The following is a 19,807-nucleotide window of genomic DNA, read 5'->3' as shown; positions in this document are numbered from 1 at the left end:
GGGATGTGGGAGTATTTACATAATTATGCTGTCTCCCTTCCAGATCTTGAATGCATCCATCCCTGGAAGGGATCCCTTTTCTCAAAAGTGTTTATCCAGTCATTTGGAGGACACTGTAGCTGGAATTGCAGGCAGAGGAGTGACATACAACATCTGCACAAGTTCTGGGCAAGCACACCTTCTCCACTATATCAGCTAAAGCAGAGTAGTTTAAGATGAACCTTTTTAGATGAGCCTTTTAAGAACAGGGACAAAGGAAAACAAATTCACATCACAAAGTAAGCAGAAGACATTATTAAAACAGTGGTAGCATGGAATACATCTGTCTGTTTGCTTTGAGCTTCTATGGGTATTGCTGACATTGCAGTTGCAGTTTAAATCTAAACAAGATGGGGATATCGATAATGTTTAACATGACTGCTTTAGCTGGGCATGCAGCTCTTTCAGAGTAGGGCACTCGCTCGCAGGAACATCAGCCTCTGCTTTGCACATCACAGATACTCTGCCAAAAGAGCAAGCATTTAGTGATTGATTGTGACGAAATGAAATGAAGCTGCTGTTGTCTCTCTCTGCTATCAGACTCTCTGCTGGAGGAACATCCAGGATAGGGAAGGGGCCACTGTTAAAACAGTATTTCCCGGAGCACAGAAGCAGAAACACAAAATTACTTTCCTAAATGGGATAAGGGCCCTGCTATTGCTTTCTGGCTAGTCTACAGATGAAGAAATCAGGATTTATTTCAGTCTATAAAGTGTGCAAAAACTGTCTGGCAGGGTTTAATTTTGAAACCTTTTCAAAAGCACAAGAGCTTGTAAGAGAAGAAGCGATGCAGGGGGAAGGAGGTGGGGAGTAAGTGGGTGGAATGCAGAGAAAGTGGGAAAGAAACGGGAGAGGCTGTGTTGCAAGGTCTATGGCTTGATCTTGGGTGGAGAGTTGATGAACCTAGGCCTCTGAAAAAAAAACCCTAATTTTCTTTCTGCAAAAGTTAAAGCATGGGCAAAGCACCTATTAGAGCCTCCCGGGAAAAAGGCAGCCCGTTGCCAGCCAGGTTTTCTGTCACCTCGTGGCGGGTGACCTCTCTCCGGAGCAGCGGGCGCCGGCCGCTCGCAGCGCTGGGGCCGCAAGGCTGGGCTGGCGGCGGGCAGCTCCCGGTCGCTGTCCAGGGAGCGCAGAGGCGGCAGCGGGAGGCGGCTGGGAGCTGACAGCAGGGCAGCCGCGGGGGCTTGGCCGGACAGTTCCCAAATGAGCGCCACGGACACAAGCGGGGTCACGGAATTGAGGCGCGGGGCCGCGGGACGTGCAGAGTCCCGGGCCGTCGGTGGTGCCTGAGCCCGAGGGGCGCGGGGTCCCGGTCAGAGCAGGAGCCCGGGGCACCTTCCCCGCCCCCGGGGGCCGAGGCGCGGGGGAGGGAAGGAGGGCGGAGGGCGGCGGGGAGTCGGGCGCGGGACGGGGCGCTGAGGGAGGGAGGGAGGCTGGAGCGGCAGCGCTGCCCCGGGGGCCGGGGCGGGCGGCGCTCAGGTGAAGGAAGGGCCGCCCGCCCGGGGCGGCGGTGACGCGGCTGCGGCGCGGCGGGGCTGCCCCGCGGCCCCGTGTGGCCACCGCCGCCCGTCCCCGGCGAGGAGAGCGGGCGCTGAGCGGGGCTGCCCGGGGCGGCATGCGGAGCCGCCGAGGATGAGCAGCCAGCGCCGCCCGGCCAAGGCGCAGCTCCGGAGGTCGCTGAGCGAGCAGCTGCGGGACTCCACCGCCAAAGCCTGGGACTTGCTGTGGAGGAATGTCCGGGAGCGGCGGCTCGCAGGTCAGTCCCCGCCGCGCCGCGGCCGCCGCTACCTGCCCGCGGCCGCCCGAGGGGCCGCCCGGGGGACGTCCCGGCCCCACGGCGCGGAGGGGTCCCGCTCCAGGGGGCGTCTGGGGGGGCCCATCTCCGCTGCCGCCGCCGGAGAGAGGAGACCCCGCGGGTGCGGCCCGGGCGGCACGGGGAGCTCCGAGCAGGGACGCGGTCGGCAGCGTCCGGGCGGGTCGGGCTGCGGGCAGGAGCCGGGTGCAGGCAGGGTGGCAGCGCCCGGCCAGGCAGCACCTGCCCGGCACCCGGGGGGTGCTCACGCAAGCAGGCGGGCTCGGGCTAAGCATTCCCGTCCCTCCGTGTCGGAGGCACCTTCTGAGCATCTCCGAAATGAAGAGGGTTGGCTTTGCCTCGGGGAAGCAGGCTCACCTGCATCTCTCATCAGTTTTCTAAGTCTAGCCAACAGGGTTGGTTCCTCATAGGGTTTGCATGTGAAAAGTACCACAACTCGCGAAGAAAAATGCTCTGTTTCCTTTCAGGTACTTCTATAGCTTCAGGTCACCTACCTGCTCTGGAAAAGCGGCCTCCTGCCGCTCTCCCATCCCCAGGTGGGGAGCGGAAGGACCCAGAGCAGGGCAGGTGCTGCAGGAGGTCGGGTCTCGTTCAGAGCACTGCTGTGGCAGCAGCACAGTCGCTTTGTGCACACAAGCATACATCCAATGTGCATTTGTAAAATACTCTGTGAATTAGAGCATCTAGAGAGTGCGTGCAAGTGCAAGGTAGAGTTATTATACTAGAAAACAATACATCAAGATTTATGAGCAGGATCATGTATAATGAAGTCTAATTTGTAAAGATGGATTCCTCTGTCACATCCTACAGCATTGTTAGGAGTTTGGTGACCTTGCCTAGGGCACTGTGACATGCTGGTATTGTATAATGCAGAGGTAAATGATGCAGGTTTTCAGACTATGTCTACAGCACATTAGTTCTTATGTACATACAATTAAAGTAACAGGTAAAAATTGCTTGGTAGTTTTTGGAAAAAAAATAATTTAAACTGGGTAGTTTCAATAATGATTTACTAAAATGACTAATTTTGTAATATTATGGTTAACCAAAATATTGAACTTTTAATGTTTTAATTTACTTTTAATTCCCTTAGTCCTATATTGATAGCAGATCCCAGCAGACATCCAGCAAGGTTACTGTTGGCTATTTTTTTCTTTTTTGGTCAAAGACAACTATTGCTTGATTGAGCAAAGAACCTGGGCAGGCTGCCATGATACTGTAGCCAACTTCTTAAAGCAACTGGGTATTAAAATTGATGGAGTCAAAACTTTTTATTTAAGGTGGATAGAATACTAATGTCCTGGGTTTATGCACTGCCATAATTTAAGTGCTATTCATAATACTCTGGTGAGACGCTGATGCACTTTCCCTTTAATTAAATTACTTATCTGACAACATCATGAAATGTCTACAAATATCTGTTGATGTCAGATATGTTCTCTTGTTCTGTTGCTTTTCTGTCTCTGGCTTTTTTTGTCCTTGTTATTATATTTGTCATGCTGACCTGCATAGCTGCAGTGTATATTCCTTGGCTTCTTCCAGCTTTTGTTAATGAGAAGGCAGGAAATTTAAGCTGATCTAAACTTGTCAGCTATTTGCTGGTTGTCAGCTCAGCTTCTTCTCCATCGCAGTAGATCGGATCCCAATCAGGTAGATAGTTGTACAAGATCCATTTTTTCCTCAAAGCTGGCATTGTGGTTCAGCTCTGACTGGCCCTCAGAGCAGCCGTGTAACTGGTAACTCATGTTAAAGACCAATGATCAAAACAAAATGCAGTTTTAACTATCAATGTGCTGTAATAGTCCATCAAGCCAAATAAAAACCTGTGATTAAATCCTCGCTCTGATGACAGCTTTGCAGGCACTTACATAGTTACTCCTTTGGTCTGCTTTAGTCATTTATCTATTTGTTAAGGATCAGGACACCGGTTGTACAAGACACACCTGTAAAGAAAGCAAGCACATTTTTATAATTCATAAAAGTGATATAATTGTTAGGTTTGGATGAGGTGTTGGGAATTCTCCGGTCTAGTCTCCAGCTCAGAGCAGGATCATCACTGGGAACAGAGCAGGTTACTCAGGGCTTTCCCCAGTGCTCCTTGGGAAGAGTTTCTGCCCTGACATCCATGTGCTGGAGCAGAGGGCAGCAGGGCACTGTTGGGCAGCAGGGGTGTGAGGTGGGGAAAGGAGCTGAATCCTGGCTAGAGAAAGGAGAGGGCTGAACTTCGATTCAGCTGCTCCCAAACAGGCAGAGAGCATGGCTGGGTTGCTGTGGAAAGTTGGTTGTGCATAGAAAGACTGCTACAGTGTGCTTCTTCCCTCCATCCCTCCCTCACCCTTTACAGCAGAGGTGACCAGCAGCAGCCTGGCTCCTGGCATGCTCCCGGACAGGGCTGCTCCGTACTGTCTCAGGACAGATCCGTGGTGCCCAGCAGCTCTTAGCCACTTGTTCTGATTCACTGACTGGGATTTGTTTTTTAAACAATGGATGTATCCTCTACAGTGCCAAAATTTTCACCCACAGGGATTTTTTTGTGCTTTTTGTCATTTTTTAACACAGTTTCCACTATGCTTATGGTTTAATTTGGAATTCACAAACTGAATGGGAAATGTACCAGAATTTTAACTCTCTGTGGGGGCCTATTTGCCTAGAAGGTTATATGAAATACTGTTGGTTTGTAATCCTGAACCACTTTGTCACTATTGAAAACCATTGTTTAAGGAATTTGACTTAGGTATTTAACAGATCCTCCAACAGTGATCACCTAAGGTAATTCTGAGATCCCTGCTCAAATCATGATCACCTGTAAAACACAAGTTGCAGTTCTTACATTCTTTGTATGTAAGGGGGAAGTGCCACCTTCTATCTGGCATTCTTTCAGTTACTATACACTGAAAAAAAGTAAAATTAAAATTTAGTTTTTTAATTCAATACTTTGAAGTCAGGAAACACCAGAGGTAAGGACCCCTGTTGCTGTATTGCACAGCCCCCCTCGTAGGGTAGGATTGTCATGACTGACGTGGCTGGCATGATTGACTGACATGATCACCTCACCCTTTTTGTTGCTCAGAATTTTTCAGCCTCATTTACTGCAGAAAGTGATGATGATCCCCGTTGCTGAATCTCTTAACTTAGAGCCTGCTTTACTGCAGCTTTCTGAAATACTGGACTATGCACAGAATTACAAATTCCCTCAGGTGTTCATGAGCCTGGTGCTTAGGAGCACTGTCCATCATATGTCCTACCATTAATGTTTTAGTTGTTCCTAGAAGCTGCAAGGTTACACTGTTTCCATTTTACAGGTAGAAACAAGAGGCAAAATGAGGCTGAACTCCAGGAGTATCAGTTCTTGAGAGTTAGAACTTGAATTATCTACTTTAGTGTTCAAATTATGACTCTCAGTAGCTGCTGTTGCACAACATTTTGTGCAAATCAGCATTTGTGGTCTAACTGTATTGCACCCAGGGAATGAATAACTTGCAGTTTCTGGTGGTCTGGTCAGATTTTGTTTCAAGTAGCTTGGTGTAAAACAAAGAATGGAAGGTGCTGTGCCACAGGGGCACCATTTACTTGTCACAGTCTCAGAAACCTGGGGGTTTTTCTCCCCTCACACCTGCAAGAGCTTCAGCAGGGCCGATACATGACAATTGCCCATCATCAGATGGGATCCTTGAAGACTGCATGTGCAGATGAAGATGAGACTTTATCTTAGTGCCTAGTGGAAAGAGAGCTGAGTTAGAATTAAGCAGGTGGCTTCAATTCTGAGACTTACTAAAGTTTGCAAAATTAATTTTGTGACCCTAGCATTCTTTTGATAAGAGAAAGCTCTGCCTCTAGTTTCTGAAGTTTAGCTTTTAGCTGTTATTTAGCAATCTATTCAGATAGCTGCCAGGATTTCTGCTTTATAGGGCTGCCTCCACTGTGTCTGTGGCACAGATACAGCCTCAGTCTTTTTGACAAATCTCTTCTCACCTGAGCTTCATGTTCCGCAATCCTTTGGATGTTCTGTGTTCTCAAAGAGATTAAATCCCTACTTGATCTCCTCTAGCTCTTCTGGCACAATTCCTCTTATCTGTCCATTGACATCCTCTCTGCTGCCTGCTGTGACAGCCCTACCAGACAGGACACCCTTGAGCACTGTCCCAGCTCATACTCAGCTGCAGAGCTCTCCAGAAGCAACTGCTGGGGTGGCTTTGGGGACCAGTTTCAGATGCTCCCACTCTTTTTTTGGCTTGGCTGTGCTTTGGGCAAAAGGAATTTGGGATCAAGTTTTCCACCACACCTCCAGTGGCTTGCTCAGACTGACATTTCAAACTGTTTTAACTTGTCCAACTTCAGACAGATTTTTCAGGCACCAGTGCTAAACTGACTCTTAAACTTCCACTGTGAGGTTGCAGGGTTTTGTTCAAAAGGATGAAGCACTGAAAGTCTCAAATCAAGTAGAATGAAAATGTATAGTGGGACAACATACCATGGACTAATTTTTTCTTAGAAGCTGATTGTCTGAAGCTCCAAAACTGAAACAAGAATGAGACAGGCTTGTGAGTAAAAGAAAATCTCAGTCTAAAGAAGCCAAAATGTAGACCTTTAAATGGAAAGTTTTAGAAATCCTACTCTTAAGTGTCCTTAACTGTTCAGGAGGACCTTATAAATTGATTGGCAGCTACAAGTGTCTCTTCAAATGTGACCAAAATGCATTTATATCAGACATGAAATGAACATTTCTGATGGAGGCAAAAACTGGAGACTAATTTGTCCAGCAGAAAGTAACTGCCACATTCAGCATGTGGCAAAGATGACAAGGCAATGCACCTTCTCCTCTCAGAAGTAATTTGGGGTTGGTTCATGGATTATTGGGTTTTATTGGGTGAAAATGAACAAGCCTAAGTTTTTTGTAATTGCACCTCTGACAGCATGATGCTCCTTGACACCTGCTGATCTGTTGATCCTGGGGAATATAGAAATGAAAAGTGGGTCTTAAAAAACTAAAACTAGTGGTCACAACCAGAACTATGTGAATTTTTGCAGTTTTCTGTCATGCCTGTTTGGAGACAAGAGCAGCTATCTTTGTGCATTCTAGTAAAAGAACCATCCAATCTATAGCTTTTTCATAGTTTTTAGTTTTCATTTAAAATGAAACATTTCCAAGAACTTGTTTTTTAAGTTTTTACTCTGCAAAGCAGAAGATTATTTTGGGGTTAAGTCACTGGAAACCCCAAATAAAATACATGCACCACGCTCCCAGCTCCTCTGAGAACCCCTCAGCAAAGGCAGGTGTCACTGTATGGGACCAACTTTGAGTCTGCTGCATCCTGGTGTTATCACATTACTGAAATATATTCTCAATTAAGACCTTGGTGCAAATGTAGTAGATTAATCTACTTTAAAGCCATTCATGAAATGAGTGGGGTTTTTTTATAAAATAATTTTGCAAGATCAGTTTTCATTAAGGAGTGTGGGAGATGGATATGTGAAAAATGTAGTATTTGGTGGGCATATTTTTATGTTCTATTTTAAAATCATGCACAAATCATTTTTAGAAAGCAAAGTAGAGATGTTGCAGTCTGTGTCCCCACCAGTGCACTGGAGAGTACAAGATACTGATTCTCACGTATTTTGATAAGATGTATATGTGTAAATTCCTCCCTAACCCAGCCCCATCAATGGGAAAAGACTGTCCTTTGTCAAGGAGAAAAGTTATGAAAGACATTCTTTATTCATGATGGAGTGCTTTAGGGAAGAAAGAAAGTGACTTATGAGTGATTCATTTGGCCAGGCATGCCAGGAAATTTTCTGCTCTCAGTCCTAAAGAAAATGTAGTAGCCAAAAAAGTAGTCATTGATCTCATGAATTAAATTAATTATGCCGTACATTCTCTATTAATGTGAGAAGAGGTTTTAGGTTAGTTTAAATAAAGTATGAAGAGGCTTTTCTTTGCACCTATGTTTTGTGGGTTATGTGAGTATCCTGTAAGTTCCATCTCCTTCCCCAGGCACTCCTTGAAGGCCAGTGATTTGAATCTGGAAAGGGGGCAGTGGTAGCAAAATACCACCATTGTTAGTTCTGCTGCTGCCAGGCTCTCATGACCCTCAGCAACAAGAAGTTAATTCCAGAAGTACAATTACAAAAATACCAATATGCTTGACCTGCCAAGTATTTCTGTATCAGCATGATACTGTGGAGGGGGGGTGATGGAGGACTCCCCACTGTCTCCAAGTCCAGAGAAAGATGTATTTTTCTCATTCCCATGGCTCTGCTGCAATTTGCCATGTAAGATTTGGAGTGGTCATGGAGAAGTAGTGGAGGTTCCTAGGGTAACAACAACATTCATCTTCTGGTTTTTAATACATAGATTTTGTATTTGAATGGGTACTGCTTCCATCAGAGAGAAGTGTATCAGAGATCATTTTCCTGAGAGAAATTCAATTTTGAATACTTAATTTCCTGACAGTAAGAGATACAAATCTCAGCTGATAAAATGGGGAATCACTGCTGGCGGTAGAACTGGATACCATTTGAATCAGTCAGCTTTAAAAAATATTCTTGACAGGTCTCCCTCTTGCTGGAGCTTGGCTGTTTACAGATTTCAGTGACACATTAATTTTTATAAAATACACTTTTTTCCTAGAAAGTTATGATGTCAGTCCTTTTTATAGTAGTTTTTTGGTTGGTTTAGTTTTTTGTTGTTGTTGTTGTTTTCCTACTGGCTTTCTGTGGTTCCTTGAGCATTCACAAGGTTCTTTCAGTTCTCAGTGAACAAATATTTCTCCTTTTTTCTCTGCACATATACCTGGCCTCGGCTCATTCCACCTGCAGATGCTTCCATGTGACAAGAAGAAGGCTGATACTTTGTCAGTTCCCTACACTGTGACTTTATGGAGTATTCTAGTAGGCATTGTACTTATCCTGATGTTTGCAGACCAAATATTGGAAACAATTCATAGTGCTATTTTTCCAGAAGCAGTAAATATAACACAATACTGTTTAAGTTCCTGTACATTTAGATAGATGTGTTTATTGGTGCTTATCTTTTTCTAAGAGATATAGGAGCTTATATATGATAAAAATGCTTAATGTATTTGTCTGATATTAAAAAGTGATGATGATTTTCCATTCCAAGATTGCTTCTTTATATCAGTCATGGCATATTAAATAATGTATCTTCTCAGTTATTTCCTATGAGGTGTTTTTGTATTTATTCATATGTCTGTAATCTGCTCCGTATCCCCATGCAAGTGACTTTATTTATAATAATACCTGTGCCAAAACATTTATATGGAACATTTATATCCACAATAAACTTTCAGCAGTGGAGTGAACATCAGTAGTCTGTGGATGGCTGACCAGCAAATTCTGAAATAGGCTAAATTTCTGGGCTCAGGAAGGCACTGGAGACTGGACTCCCATTCTTCTGCTTTCCCAGCCACAATAGGATGTGGTGTTTAGTTTTAGCAATCATGAAGTCCCAGTTCTGAATTTTGTCTTATTGCTTTTTGCTTTAATGAAAAAAACCCCTTCAAAATGTCCCATATTGTCATATTTCTAGGGATTACGAGAACTTAGGTGACTTAAAAAATTGATTTTGTGCAGTGCTTACCAGGCATTGGCCTTGTTTCACAGCACTGCTTTGACTCACATTTGTCTTCCTATATTTTGTACTTCTTGGATTTCTTGAGAGACAGATGTCCTGTCTTGCTCTTCTTTATTTCTTTGATTTTTCTGTCATACCATGGTCAAATCTTGTGCTGCTATATATCATAACTCCTTTATATATCATCTCCTTGAGTAACAATTTATCAAGAAACCAGGTTTCACTTCTACTTAAGCACATTCACATAGCAAATTTAAAAAGAAAATGTGAATTCCAGAGGCTGAAAAACCAAGAAAAAATTCATTTTGTAAAAATCAGCTTCAAGATAACCTCATGATTTCAAAGAAATGATGTCTGTCTTGTGACTCTTGAAAATTTAGGTTTGGGAATATTATTTTCAATTAATTAAGAATTTGTGATATTTTCTTTTGATTATTACCGGCTTAAAAATACGACAGTTTAGAAGGTTCCTTGACTGACATTAGAGCATTAACAAGAAGAGTGCGTTTCTGTAGTTCCTTTGCCCATCCTGTTTACAGTTGAAAAAGGAAAAAGGAAAATATTTTGGCAACCGAACCAACCTGGTGCACCTTGTAGTGCAAATAGCAAAGGCTGAATGCACGCAGAGCTGTGTGCAGCAAACAGCCGTGCTCCAAGAAGGGATCGGGAGCACGCGGCATTCACGGCACGTGGTTCCATAAAACACCAGGCTTCAACAATCAATTTAATTACTTAACAAAACAATCCATTTCGTGTGGAACGCTCTGCCTGTCATTCCGGCAGAGGGCAGTAATTTACATACAGTAATGTCAATTAGGGTGCGCGCACGTCCTGCGTCACTCAGGATTAGACACAGCGGCTGGTTTTATTAAGGTAGGGCAACATTCAAGGCTTCCTCTGTCCTCAAGGACAGAGTGCCACCCAGGAGCCTTATTTCCTGAGCTTTTGCAGCAGGACACCTAGCAATGTAGAAGTAAAATAAAATTTATGAGAATTAGAGAATAAGGTGTTTTCAGCTAGCATGGTGATCAAAACTCTGCTGTAAATAACATACTCTACTGTAAATAAACACCAGAGTGAATTGCATTTCAACAGACCATTTCATAGAGATAATGATTTCTTTTTCTGTGTTGCTGTTGAACAGTAAGTATATAGAAAAGATTTTCTATAGAACCTTTTTTACAGATATCATTTTTACAGATCCAGCAACATGCTGTACTACAGTGGAAGAGGAGGCACTGGAACTTGTTTTTCTTTAAACTGTAAGAATTTGATTCGTAATCTGTTTCAAAACACTATGACTTAAAATTCATACTTAGTAAAAAGTTGTTTAAACTGTAGGTATTTCTTTAGAAGCAAGATAAGTTCATTGACTTCAAAATAGCTTGCTTAATTTTATAAATGCTTCACAAATTTTACTTGTCACAGATGTAAATTAATGTGGGGATAACTAATTTCTTGTGTTGCCTGAGCTAAATGAATGGCACTGGTGCTTCTATAAACCAAGGAATGTTTTCTGGGGAGGACTGGTTTTCCAGGCCCTGATGATGCAGAAGGGCACTGAACCTTCACAGGTGATTTAATACAAAAGCACTTTAAAAGACAGCCACAAAACTGAGGTATTAGTTTTGTCATAGAAAGAATTTAAAGGGATATTGCCTCAGAACAGTAGCATAGTTCAAATATACCTTAGGTCATGTGTAGATCTGTCTAAATTTGAGCAAAAATTAGTTCAAAGTGTCTTTGTATACAGTCTTCTGTTGCTGCAATTTATGAAGAAATGTAGGGTAGCTGCCAGCTCCAGAAAATGATAGCTTAAGAGGATGGTGAAAGATGTAAATCAAAACCAAAATTAGAAATGTAACTTCTCTCAGTCGAAATAGCAAAAAATACACATAACATTACAAAGAAAGGGTTCCTAAAGATTTAGGGACCTCCTTCAAGGTTCTTAGCTTGGACTTCTCTAAAGTGGGTTTCATACCTATGTAAATTTGTGCTGGATTCATTGCATCAAGGAGTGAAGACACAAGCATTTGTCCCAACCTTTAGATTATTTTGGATGTGCCTCTGATTCCTCTGCTAAATATACCTCCTTTTCCCCATCCCTGTCCCCCTCATCCTGATCTGAATGGCGTGCTCTGTCATGGCTTATCCCGAAATTGCTGTAGTAAATTATTTGAGACTGAGTCATTTATGTGTCAGGTGGCTGCTGAAATGATATGCGAATGGCATCTCATGGTCTTGCTCATTTTAAGAGGTGTCTTTAACATAAGCACAGATTTTTATTGAAATAAATCAATTTTACAAGGAGATTTCAGCCATTGGATTTATAGTAAGAAAGCAACTTTTTATTTATTACATTAGAAAGACCACAGCTGGGAATGCACCCATTAATAGACACAAACAGATGGATTCTGACAAGTCTGTGAACTATTCACACTCTTTTTTAGCAAATATTTTGCTACAATCCCAAGTTGCAAATGTTACTTTAGAAACAAATATGTAACCATCTATCTCAAGGCACAAAACTAAAGAGTCATGAGTAACATTAGAATATTGTAATTTCATTATGCATATGATACTCATTTGAAATTTAGGAAGTAGTGTTTAAAAACACTCCCAAAATCTTGCCTTGGTTTAATAAATGTTTTAAATTATAAATAAAGTCATAGAATCATTTAGACTAGAAAAGACCTTTAAGATCCTCAAGTCCAAGCATTAACCCAGCACTGCCAAGTCCACTACTAAACCATGTCTTTTTAATACCTCCAGGGATGGTGACTCCGCCACTTCCCTGGGCAGCCTCATGCATAGCAACCCTGTTGGTGAGGAAATTTTTCCTAATATCCAATCTAAAACTCCCCTAGTGCAATTTGAGGCTGTTCCTAGCACTTGGGAGAAGAATCCAATCCCCATCTTACTACACCCTCCTTTCAGATAGAGAGTGGTAAGTTGTCCCCTGAGCCTCCTTTTCTCCAGGCTAAACACCCCCAGCTCCCTCAGATACTCCTCACAGGACTTGTGCTCCAGACCCTTCCCCAGTTCCTTTGCCCTTCTCTAAACACATTCCAGCCCCTCAATGTCCTTATAATGAGGGGCCCAGAACTGAACACAGAGTTTGAGGTGTGGCCTCACCAGTGCCGAGTACAGGGGGACAACCACTGCCCTGGTTCTGCTGGCCTTTGGCCTTCTTGGCCACCTGGGCATGTTCTGGGTCCTGTCCTGCTGCTGTTGATCAGCACACCCGGGTCCTTTTCTAGTGGCTTTCCAGCCACCCTGCCCCCAGCCAGCAGTGCTACATGGGGCTGTTGTCACCCAGATGCAGGACACTGCACTTCTCCTTGTTAAACCTCATACAATGGGCCCCAGCCCTTTGATCCAGCCTGCCCTGATCCCTCTGCAGAGCCTTCCTGCCCTCCAGCAGATCAACACTCCCACCCAGCTTGGCCTCATCTGGAAATTGACTGAAGGTGAACTCAATCCCCTTGTTCAGATTGTCAGTAAAGATATTAAACAGGGCTAGCCCCAATACTAAGCCCTGGAGAATACCAGCTGGATGCAACCCCATTCTCCACCACTCTCTGGGGTCAGACTTCTAGCCAGTTTTTTATTCAACAAAGTATGCACATGTCCAAGCCATAAGCAGCCAGTGTCTCCAGAGGAATGCTGTACGAAAATGTTTGAAAGGCTTTACTAAAGTCCAGGTATGCATCATACACAGCCTTTCCCTCATCCGCTAAGCGCTTCGCCTTGTTACAGGAGATCAGGCTGGTCAAGCAGAACCTGCCTTTCATAAATCTCTGCTGGCTGGGCCTGATCCCCTGCTTATCCTGCACGTGCTACATGGCAGCACTCTATGGTCCGCTCCATGACCTTCCCTGACACTGAGGTCAGGCTGACAGGCTGAACAGGTACTTCCCTGGAGTCTCCTTCTGACCATTCTGGTAAATGGGTGTCACACTGGCTAATCTCCAGTGAGCTGGGGCCTGCCCAGTTAGCAGAGCTGCTGATAAATGATGGAAAGTGGTTCAGTGAGAGCTCTTGCCAGCTCCCTCAGGACTTTCGTGTGGATACTATCTGGTCCCATAGACTTGTGTGTATCTAAGTGGTATAACAGGTTGCTGACCATTTCCCCGGGGAATATGAGGGCTTTATTCTGCTCCCTGTCCCAGTCTTTCAGCTCTGGGAGCAGAGTACCCCATGAAAAACTGGCCTTAGTATTTAATACCTGAGACAAAGAAAGCGTTAAGTACTTCAGCCTTTTCCACATCGTTTGTCACAATGTTTCTCCCTGCATCCAATAAAAGACAGAGAGGCCAGTGTTCTTCAGTGTCTTCATAAACAGATTGATGCAGAACTTGAAGGTATACTATGTTTGCCGATGATGCTAAACCAGGAGGAGCTGCTGACTTCCTCAAAGGCAGAGAGGCCCCGCAAAGATGTTTTGATGGAGGGCTGGGCAATCACCAGCAATGTGCAGTTTAACAAGGGCAAGTGCCAGATGCTTTTTTTCTAGATGTGTGGTGAGCAGAAGTCTCCCATGAGAACAAGGGCTAGTGATTGTGAGACTTCTCAGCTGCTTACAGAATATCCTGTCTGACTCTTCATCCTGTTTGGGTGGTCTACAGCAGAGTCCTACCAGGATATCTGCCTTCTTGGCCTTCCCCTGATTCTCACCTGTGCACTCAACCCAATCATCACTGTCATCAAGCTCTGGATACTCAAAACTCTCTGTAAGCTAGAAAACTATCCCACCACCACTCCTTCCTCACCTGTCCTTTCTGAAGAGTCTATAGCTACTCACCACAGCACTCCAGTTGTTTGAATCATCCCCACGTCTCTGTGATGGCAACTATGTCAGTTTTCCTTCCTGCACACTGCTGTGCCACACCCTGCTCCCCAGTGCTCCCTACGGGCTTTGTGTATTTGTATGTGTGGCCCCCAGGCAGCTGCTGTCATCCTAGGTGTGGGTTCTGGAGGCTCAGGGCTCCTCGTTTCAGTTACACTGAGTTAAATTCTTTGCTCCCAGCCCCTGCTCCAGTCACAGGGAATAGGGTGCCTGTGTAGATGCGGTGAAGTGAGGATTTTCAGCAAAGGCCAGCACCACTTCTGTTTGTGGAAGTCACCGTCTGAGAGCAGGTCATCTTCAGAATAGCTCACCAAACAAAGTAGCAGAAATTAATTGTACAATATAGGCAGCTGCTAGAGGAGTTGGTAGTTAAAGAAAAATGATGAGTGGTGAACTGCTGGGTAACAGTATAACTAGTGACTCAGAGCAAGTAAAACCAATGTGTAGCACACATTTCTCTTCAATTGTTAAACATTAATTTGTAGATTTCAAGTTTTATTCAACATCACTGTACTTCTGATATCATAGGAAGGTAATAATGACAACTGATTTCTCTTTTCTGCATTATTTATTTCTTCATTTACTTTTACCATATCTTCTCTCACTTTTCTCAGTTGAGAATCATCCTGAGAAGCCCTGAGAAAGCATTGAGCCCACCATCTTCCTTTGATTAAACTGGGAAATCACATTACCAAAAAGGCACAGTGAAAATTAAAAATGTCAGTAATCACCCTTAATGTGCCTAACCAGACATACATACGTTAAGCCTCTGTGTGAATTTCTGCCACATGGTGAGGTGTTTGGGACTTGCTCAGTTTCTTTCCTGGGAAGAAATTTTTATAGCTTCATTATCAGCTAAAGATTTGGGTAATTTGTTTTCCTGACAGTCACTTCAAGAAAAATAAAGAACTTCTCTAAAATCAGGAGAAACACTCTGAATTCTGATGTAAGGATGGCTTTTATCATCCTGACTTAACCTACTCCATCACTCCTGAACATAAAGAAACATTAGTCACAGAGAATCAGAAAGATAATTTTGTATCAGCTTGGCAGATGAGTATTTTGGTAATCACATTTGCACTCTCTGTCTATCCCTAACAGCTCCAAGTGCTTTTCTTTCAGAACAAAACTGATGATTTGATTATGGTCTGAATTTGGAGGACTTAAATGCAGTATAAATTTAAATTTTTAAGTGTTCGAATCATGTAGACTAGTCTGTTTTATTTAGCTTCTAAGCCAGCAGTAGATTCTTTTTAAAAAGATCATCTATTAAATCAGTATGGTTGGATGTGTGAGTTCATCAGAAAGAGGAAGGTACCAGTGATGCCTTGAGAGGCTACCTAGAACAAGGACTAGACAGGTATTTATTAAAAAGACCTTCAAAGGATACACCTTGGGCAGTACAAGTGCCTGGCTGAGGCTACACCCAAGACGGATGATGGGTCACGCACACATTTCCACACTTTTGTAAGTTTTGATCTATTTACATTTTGGGGTTAATTGTACCATTACAGCTTCAAGTTATAAGTCCCATCCTCCCAGATTGCTCTCCTGAATTCAGCATTGTTTATACTTTGTGGGCCTGAAGCTGCAGTCTTGGGCTGGAAACTGATTGTTTTGTCTAACTAGACTGTGAAAAGAACTTGCTAACTCTTATATAGAGTTCAGAGTTATATACTAATGCAGTACAGAATCTGGAAAATATGAAAGCTAAAACTTAAGGCATCACCAGAATATCTGTATTTCCAGCATATAATAAAACAGAAGATACTATACCTTATCTGATTCAAATAGAGGACAAATACATTTCAGAATCTAGGTTAGACAAGACACCACCAAATAAACTTCACTCTGAAACATCTGCTTTGTTTTGTACAAAACCATAAACGTGCGTAATCATTAAACGGCCTAAGCTGTTTCTTTGGAAGGCACCCTAAAAAACAAGGACAGCAGGACAAGTGTTTACAAAGCCAAGGCATCTACATTAATCATGGCATGGCAACATTTTAAAGAAACTATCAAATTCAGAGGGATTATAAAACAGCTGGGATGAATTGTAGGTAGGAACTGTTTTAAATCTCTGGATTCTAGGTCACAATAGAGGCTGTAACACAGGGCACTCACTCGCTCTTGTACTCCTTTGTGTTGCTTTCTCTTAAGGGAGAATCATGACTTGTTGAGGGCTGGAACCATTATCTCTTCTTTTATGGAAAGCATCAGTTGGTGCAATCATTAGGGATCTTGAAACTGGGAAGAAGTTTATTGCTGTGACAGATCGGGCAACATATGGAAGGAAGTAAGATGTTCTCCAGAGACAGATTAAGTTTTTGCCAAGGCATTTTACTGAAATTTTGGAAAATAAACAGGTCATTAATTGACTCCAGATTTAGCTACTGCAAATTGTGCAAAGATGTTGTAAACCAGATGCTTTCCCCTATTTGTTTTTACAACCCTTTCTATTTATAGATACCCTTTTTTGATGACTTACTTCTTTATTAGAGGGCATTGTTTTACACTGGAAGTCTCATCTCAGTTTTGCCAGTAGATGCCTGACTAAAACATACATGTTCACACAATTGCGGGGATGAAACACTTAGCAATAACATAAAGTAGGAAATAATCAGTAGGAAGAAGTTAACATTTAGTTCTTCCCTGGGTTTCTTAGCACATAACAGTTTTTAGCCGTTCTCTATTCGACCCTGCTAGTGAAATAGTAGAGGCAAAGACCCCTATCCCAAGGACAGCATCCTTAGACTTGTCTTGCCAATGAAGGTGTGAATACAATCTATGCTGGCATTTCCCTGGTTTCCCAAGCTGTGTGACACAGCCACTGATGTACCTGTCAGCACTGTGGGCGCATAGCTTCAACTTGAACTCCAGATTAAGGTTGGATCCCAAAATGGGAAAGTAGCAGCCAAGTCAACTAAGCTGTACCAACTGACAGAAATACTTGGGAAAAGAAATATTCTTTCCTTTTCCACATAGGTTTCTTTTAGTCTTCAGAATGCAGGCTCTATTTTATGCTCTATCCACACAATCTTGATTCATGTTATAAATAACATACTGAGTGAAAAGCATCTGTCCTGACTTGAAAGCAGTGAAGTCTAGTGGGGATGCCTTCTAAAAGGATTGAGCTAGTCACACCGGGTCCTTTACAGTCAAGACAGAAATAGGTACCTCTGAAAGCCAGTCCTGTCATCCTGAAATAGATGTGTGAGACAAGGGGAATGAATTGCCCTACGGTGGTGCTTATTTCTTGCCATAATCCTAGCCAAGTGACAGCACCAAAGACCTGCTTGCAGTGACAGACTGGGAAAAGCCATCTCTTCAGCTGCCACCTAAGTGCCTTTGATATGGAAATCAGTGAGCCACTAGCAGTGCAGGAGCTTAATTTTAGAGATTGCTGCTCATAACATCTCTGGCTTCATTTTAAGGTACCTGCTCAAGTCAGCAAAGCAGGAGATGGAGCTGATGAGGCACCTGAGACTTCAGTGGCACTTGTACATGCACTTAAAGGTACATGTTCTGACAGTAACCTGCCAGTGTACCTGAACCTTGCATAAATGTATTTCTTCATTTCCAGATTGCTCTGAGGAGGCAGATTGTGAATTACACATCTTTAGAAGACATTCTAAATTCGTTGTAATAAAAACTGCATGATTTTACTTGTGAACCCTAACAGGCTTAGCTGAACAACGGGGACTGCAGCCATGCAGAATTCATAAAGCATGTTTTAAAGTGCATTTTGAAGTTCACTTTTCAAACTAGTAGGTAGTTATTTGATGCATGAATATTTATTTTACTGTATCCTCAGTCAGCACAAAAGTCCATGAGGCTCAGGTATCCTATTTTTCACAACAGCTGCTAGTGAATGCCTAGGAAAGAGTGTAACAACATGACAAGTTTATGGTATGACCTCTTAGCTTCCAGATTTCAGTAAATAGTTCTTTGCTGATGTTGTTAACAGAGCTGCCAATTAGGAGCAAAGTAAACGGGAGGTTTATGATGTGACTGTGCACTTCCTAGCTGAGCTACACCTAAGCTTGTGAGACACACTGACTGTTTCCTGTTTGAAATGTTCTGCAGACGTGTAATCCCTCCCATTGCTATTTTAAAAAGTTATTTTCATGTCATTCCCAGGTGTCATGGTCAGAGCTGCCTCCATGTCACTAGTCTGAGCAAAGTGAAGTGCCACTCATCTGAGTGAAGTGGGGACAAAGTTTCTTTTTAAAGCAATGGAGGCTTGCTAGTGGCTTGAAAGCAAAACATTCAGAACTCCATTTGGTTTTAATTTATCATCCAACCTATTATGTTTGGTAACATATTAGGAACTAGTGAGTATATTATTTGTCATAAGCTCCCCAGGACATAAAAGGAGAAAAAATAAAGACTGGAATACACAAATCTCTGCTTCATTCTTTTGCAATCCAAGAGGAGAGTACATGCAAAGTACTTTAAAGCCAATTCTGGTGTCAGCTATGTAGATGCAAATCCTGAGCACTTACAGGGTGTACAACGCCTTCTGGCTTGGACTAAAAAAACTTCCAGCAGGATGGTCTGGAAACTTCTTTCAGGACTCAGTTTTGCCTTCATTTCATGTCCTTGTAGCTAAGAACAGCACTCACCTGTCAAGATGAGATGGAACAAGAGGCAAAAAAATTGGCAAACATAAAACAGAACCAACCTTCTTCACAGGTCAGGTGCAATTTCAATTTTGCAATATTTTGTTGCCCAACTTGAGATACTTCAAAGAGGTCTTATGTCCAGACTGAGGAAACCAACCTTCTCAGAAAGTCAGAGCTCTTCAAGTGTCACGGAAAATAGACCTAAGATGAGTAGTTCCTTTTGAAGGTTTTGGCCACGGAATTTTTCCAGTAAAACTACATTCCATAAACATAGAGCAACACCTTAAGTAGACAACAACAAATGAGGAACAACGTGAGGTTGATTTGAAACAGAGCTGTATATTCAGACAGTGGGCCATGGAGAAAGCCTGTGAGAAGGATGTGATAGGATGCCAGGATAAACATGAGGGCAGACAGCAATATTTTCATCACTCTGTAATTGAGAGAGTAAAAAGAAATTCACAGCTGGAATGGAACTTATCAACCAACTCTCTTGGTGTGCCTATTTCGAGCAGAGGGGGAATCAACAGAGGAAGAGTCTTGGTAAGTGCCTGCTGGAGGAGGGTGTGCAAGGGTGTGTGTGAGCTAGAGAGGGGAGAAGGGAAGTACACCTGTGTCAGGGACTGGAGGAGAAGGAAGGGATGTTTGCTAGGCTGCCTGCCTTTTTTCAGAAGGAGCAGCATCGTAGCTGGAAAAGGAGCTTCAGGAAGCCCTCTCCTCTCTGTTGCTCCTGCTGTTTGGTGGGTTTCCACACTGTAAAACAAAGCAGCCTCCTGCAGCTTTATCCAGTGAGAGACATCAGCTCTGTGGTGTGTATTTAGCACAGTGCAAAATGTGAGTGAAAAGAAGTATGCAGAAATATGGAGTCTAAAAATGAAATGGTTAAATTA

At 43.1% G+C, this 19,807-nt stretch overlaps 1 protein-coding gene across 5 annotated transcripts in view; it reads left to right on the top strand.

Moving 5' to 3' along the window:
• STARD13 (StAR related lipid transfer domain containing 13) overlaps nt 1-19,807 on the top strand; it is a 285,754-nt gene that overhangs the window by 145,736 nt on the left and 120,211 nt on the right. The window contains exon 1 of one of the 5 annotated variants that reach the window (XM_063394788.1): nt 774-1,795. The exons of the other annotated variants lie outside the window; for them this stretch is intronic. Coding sequence (XP_063250858.1) covers nt 1,672-1,795 — 124 coding nt within the window. The 5' untranslated portion in view covers nt 774-1,671. Of the gene's footprint in view, nt 1-773; nt 1,796-19,807 lie in introns of those variants that run through there. 5 annotated transcript variants of the gene reach the window in all.

Source organism: Prinia subflava, chromosome 3, assembly GCF_021018805.1.
Source record: "Prinia subflava isolate CZ2003 ecotype Zambia chromosome 3, Cam_Psub_1.2, whole genome shotgun sequence".
Taxonomy (NCBI): domain Eukaryota; kingdom Metazoa; phylum Chordata; class Aves; order Passeriformes; family Cisticolidae; genus Prinia; species Prinia subflava.
The sequence above is the reverse complement of the archived record's forward strand: the minus strand, read 5'-3'. Positions and strand labels throughout refer to the sequence as shown.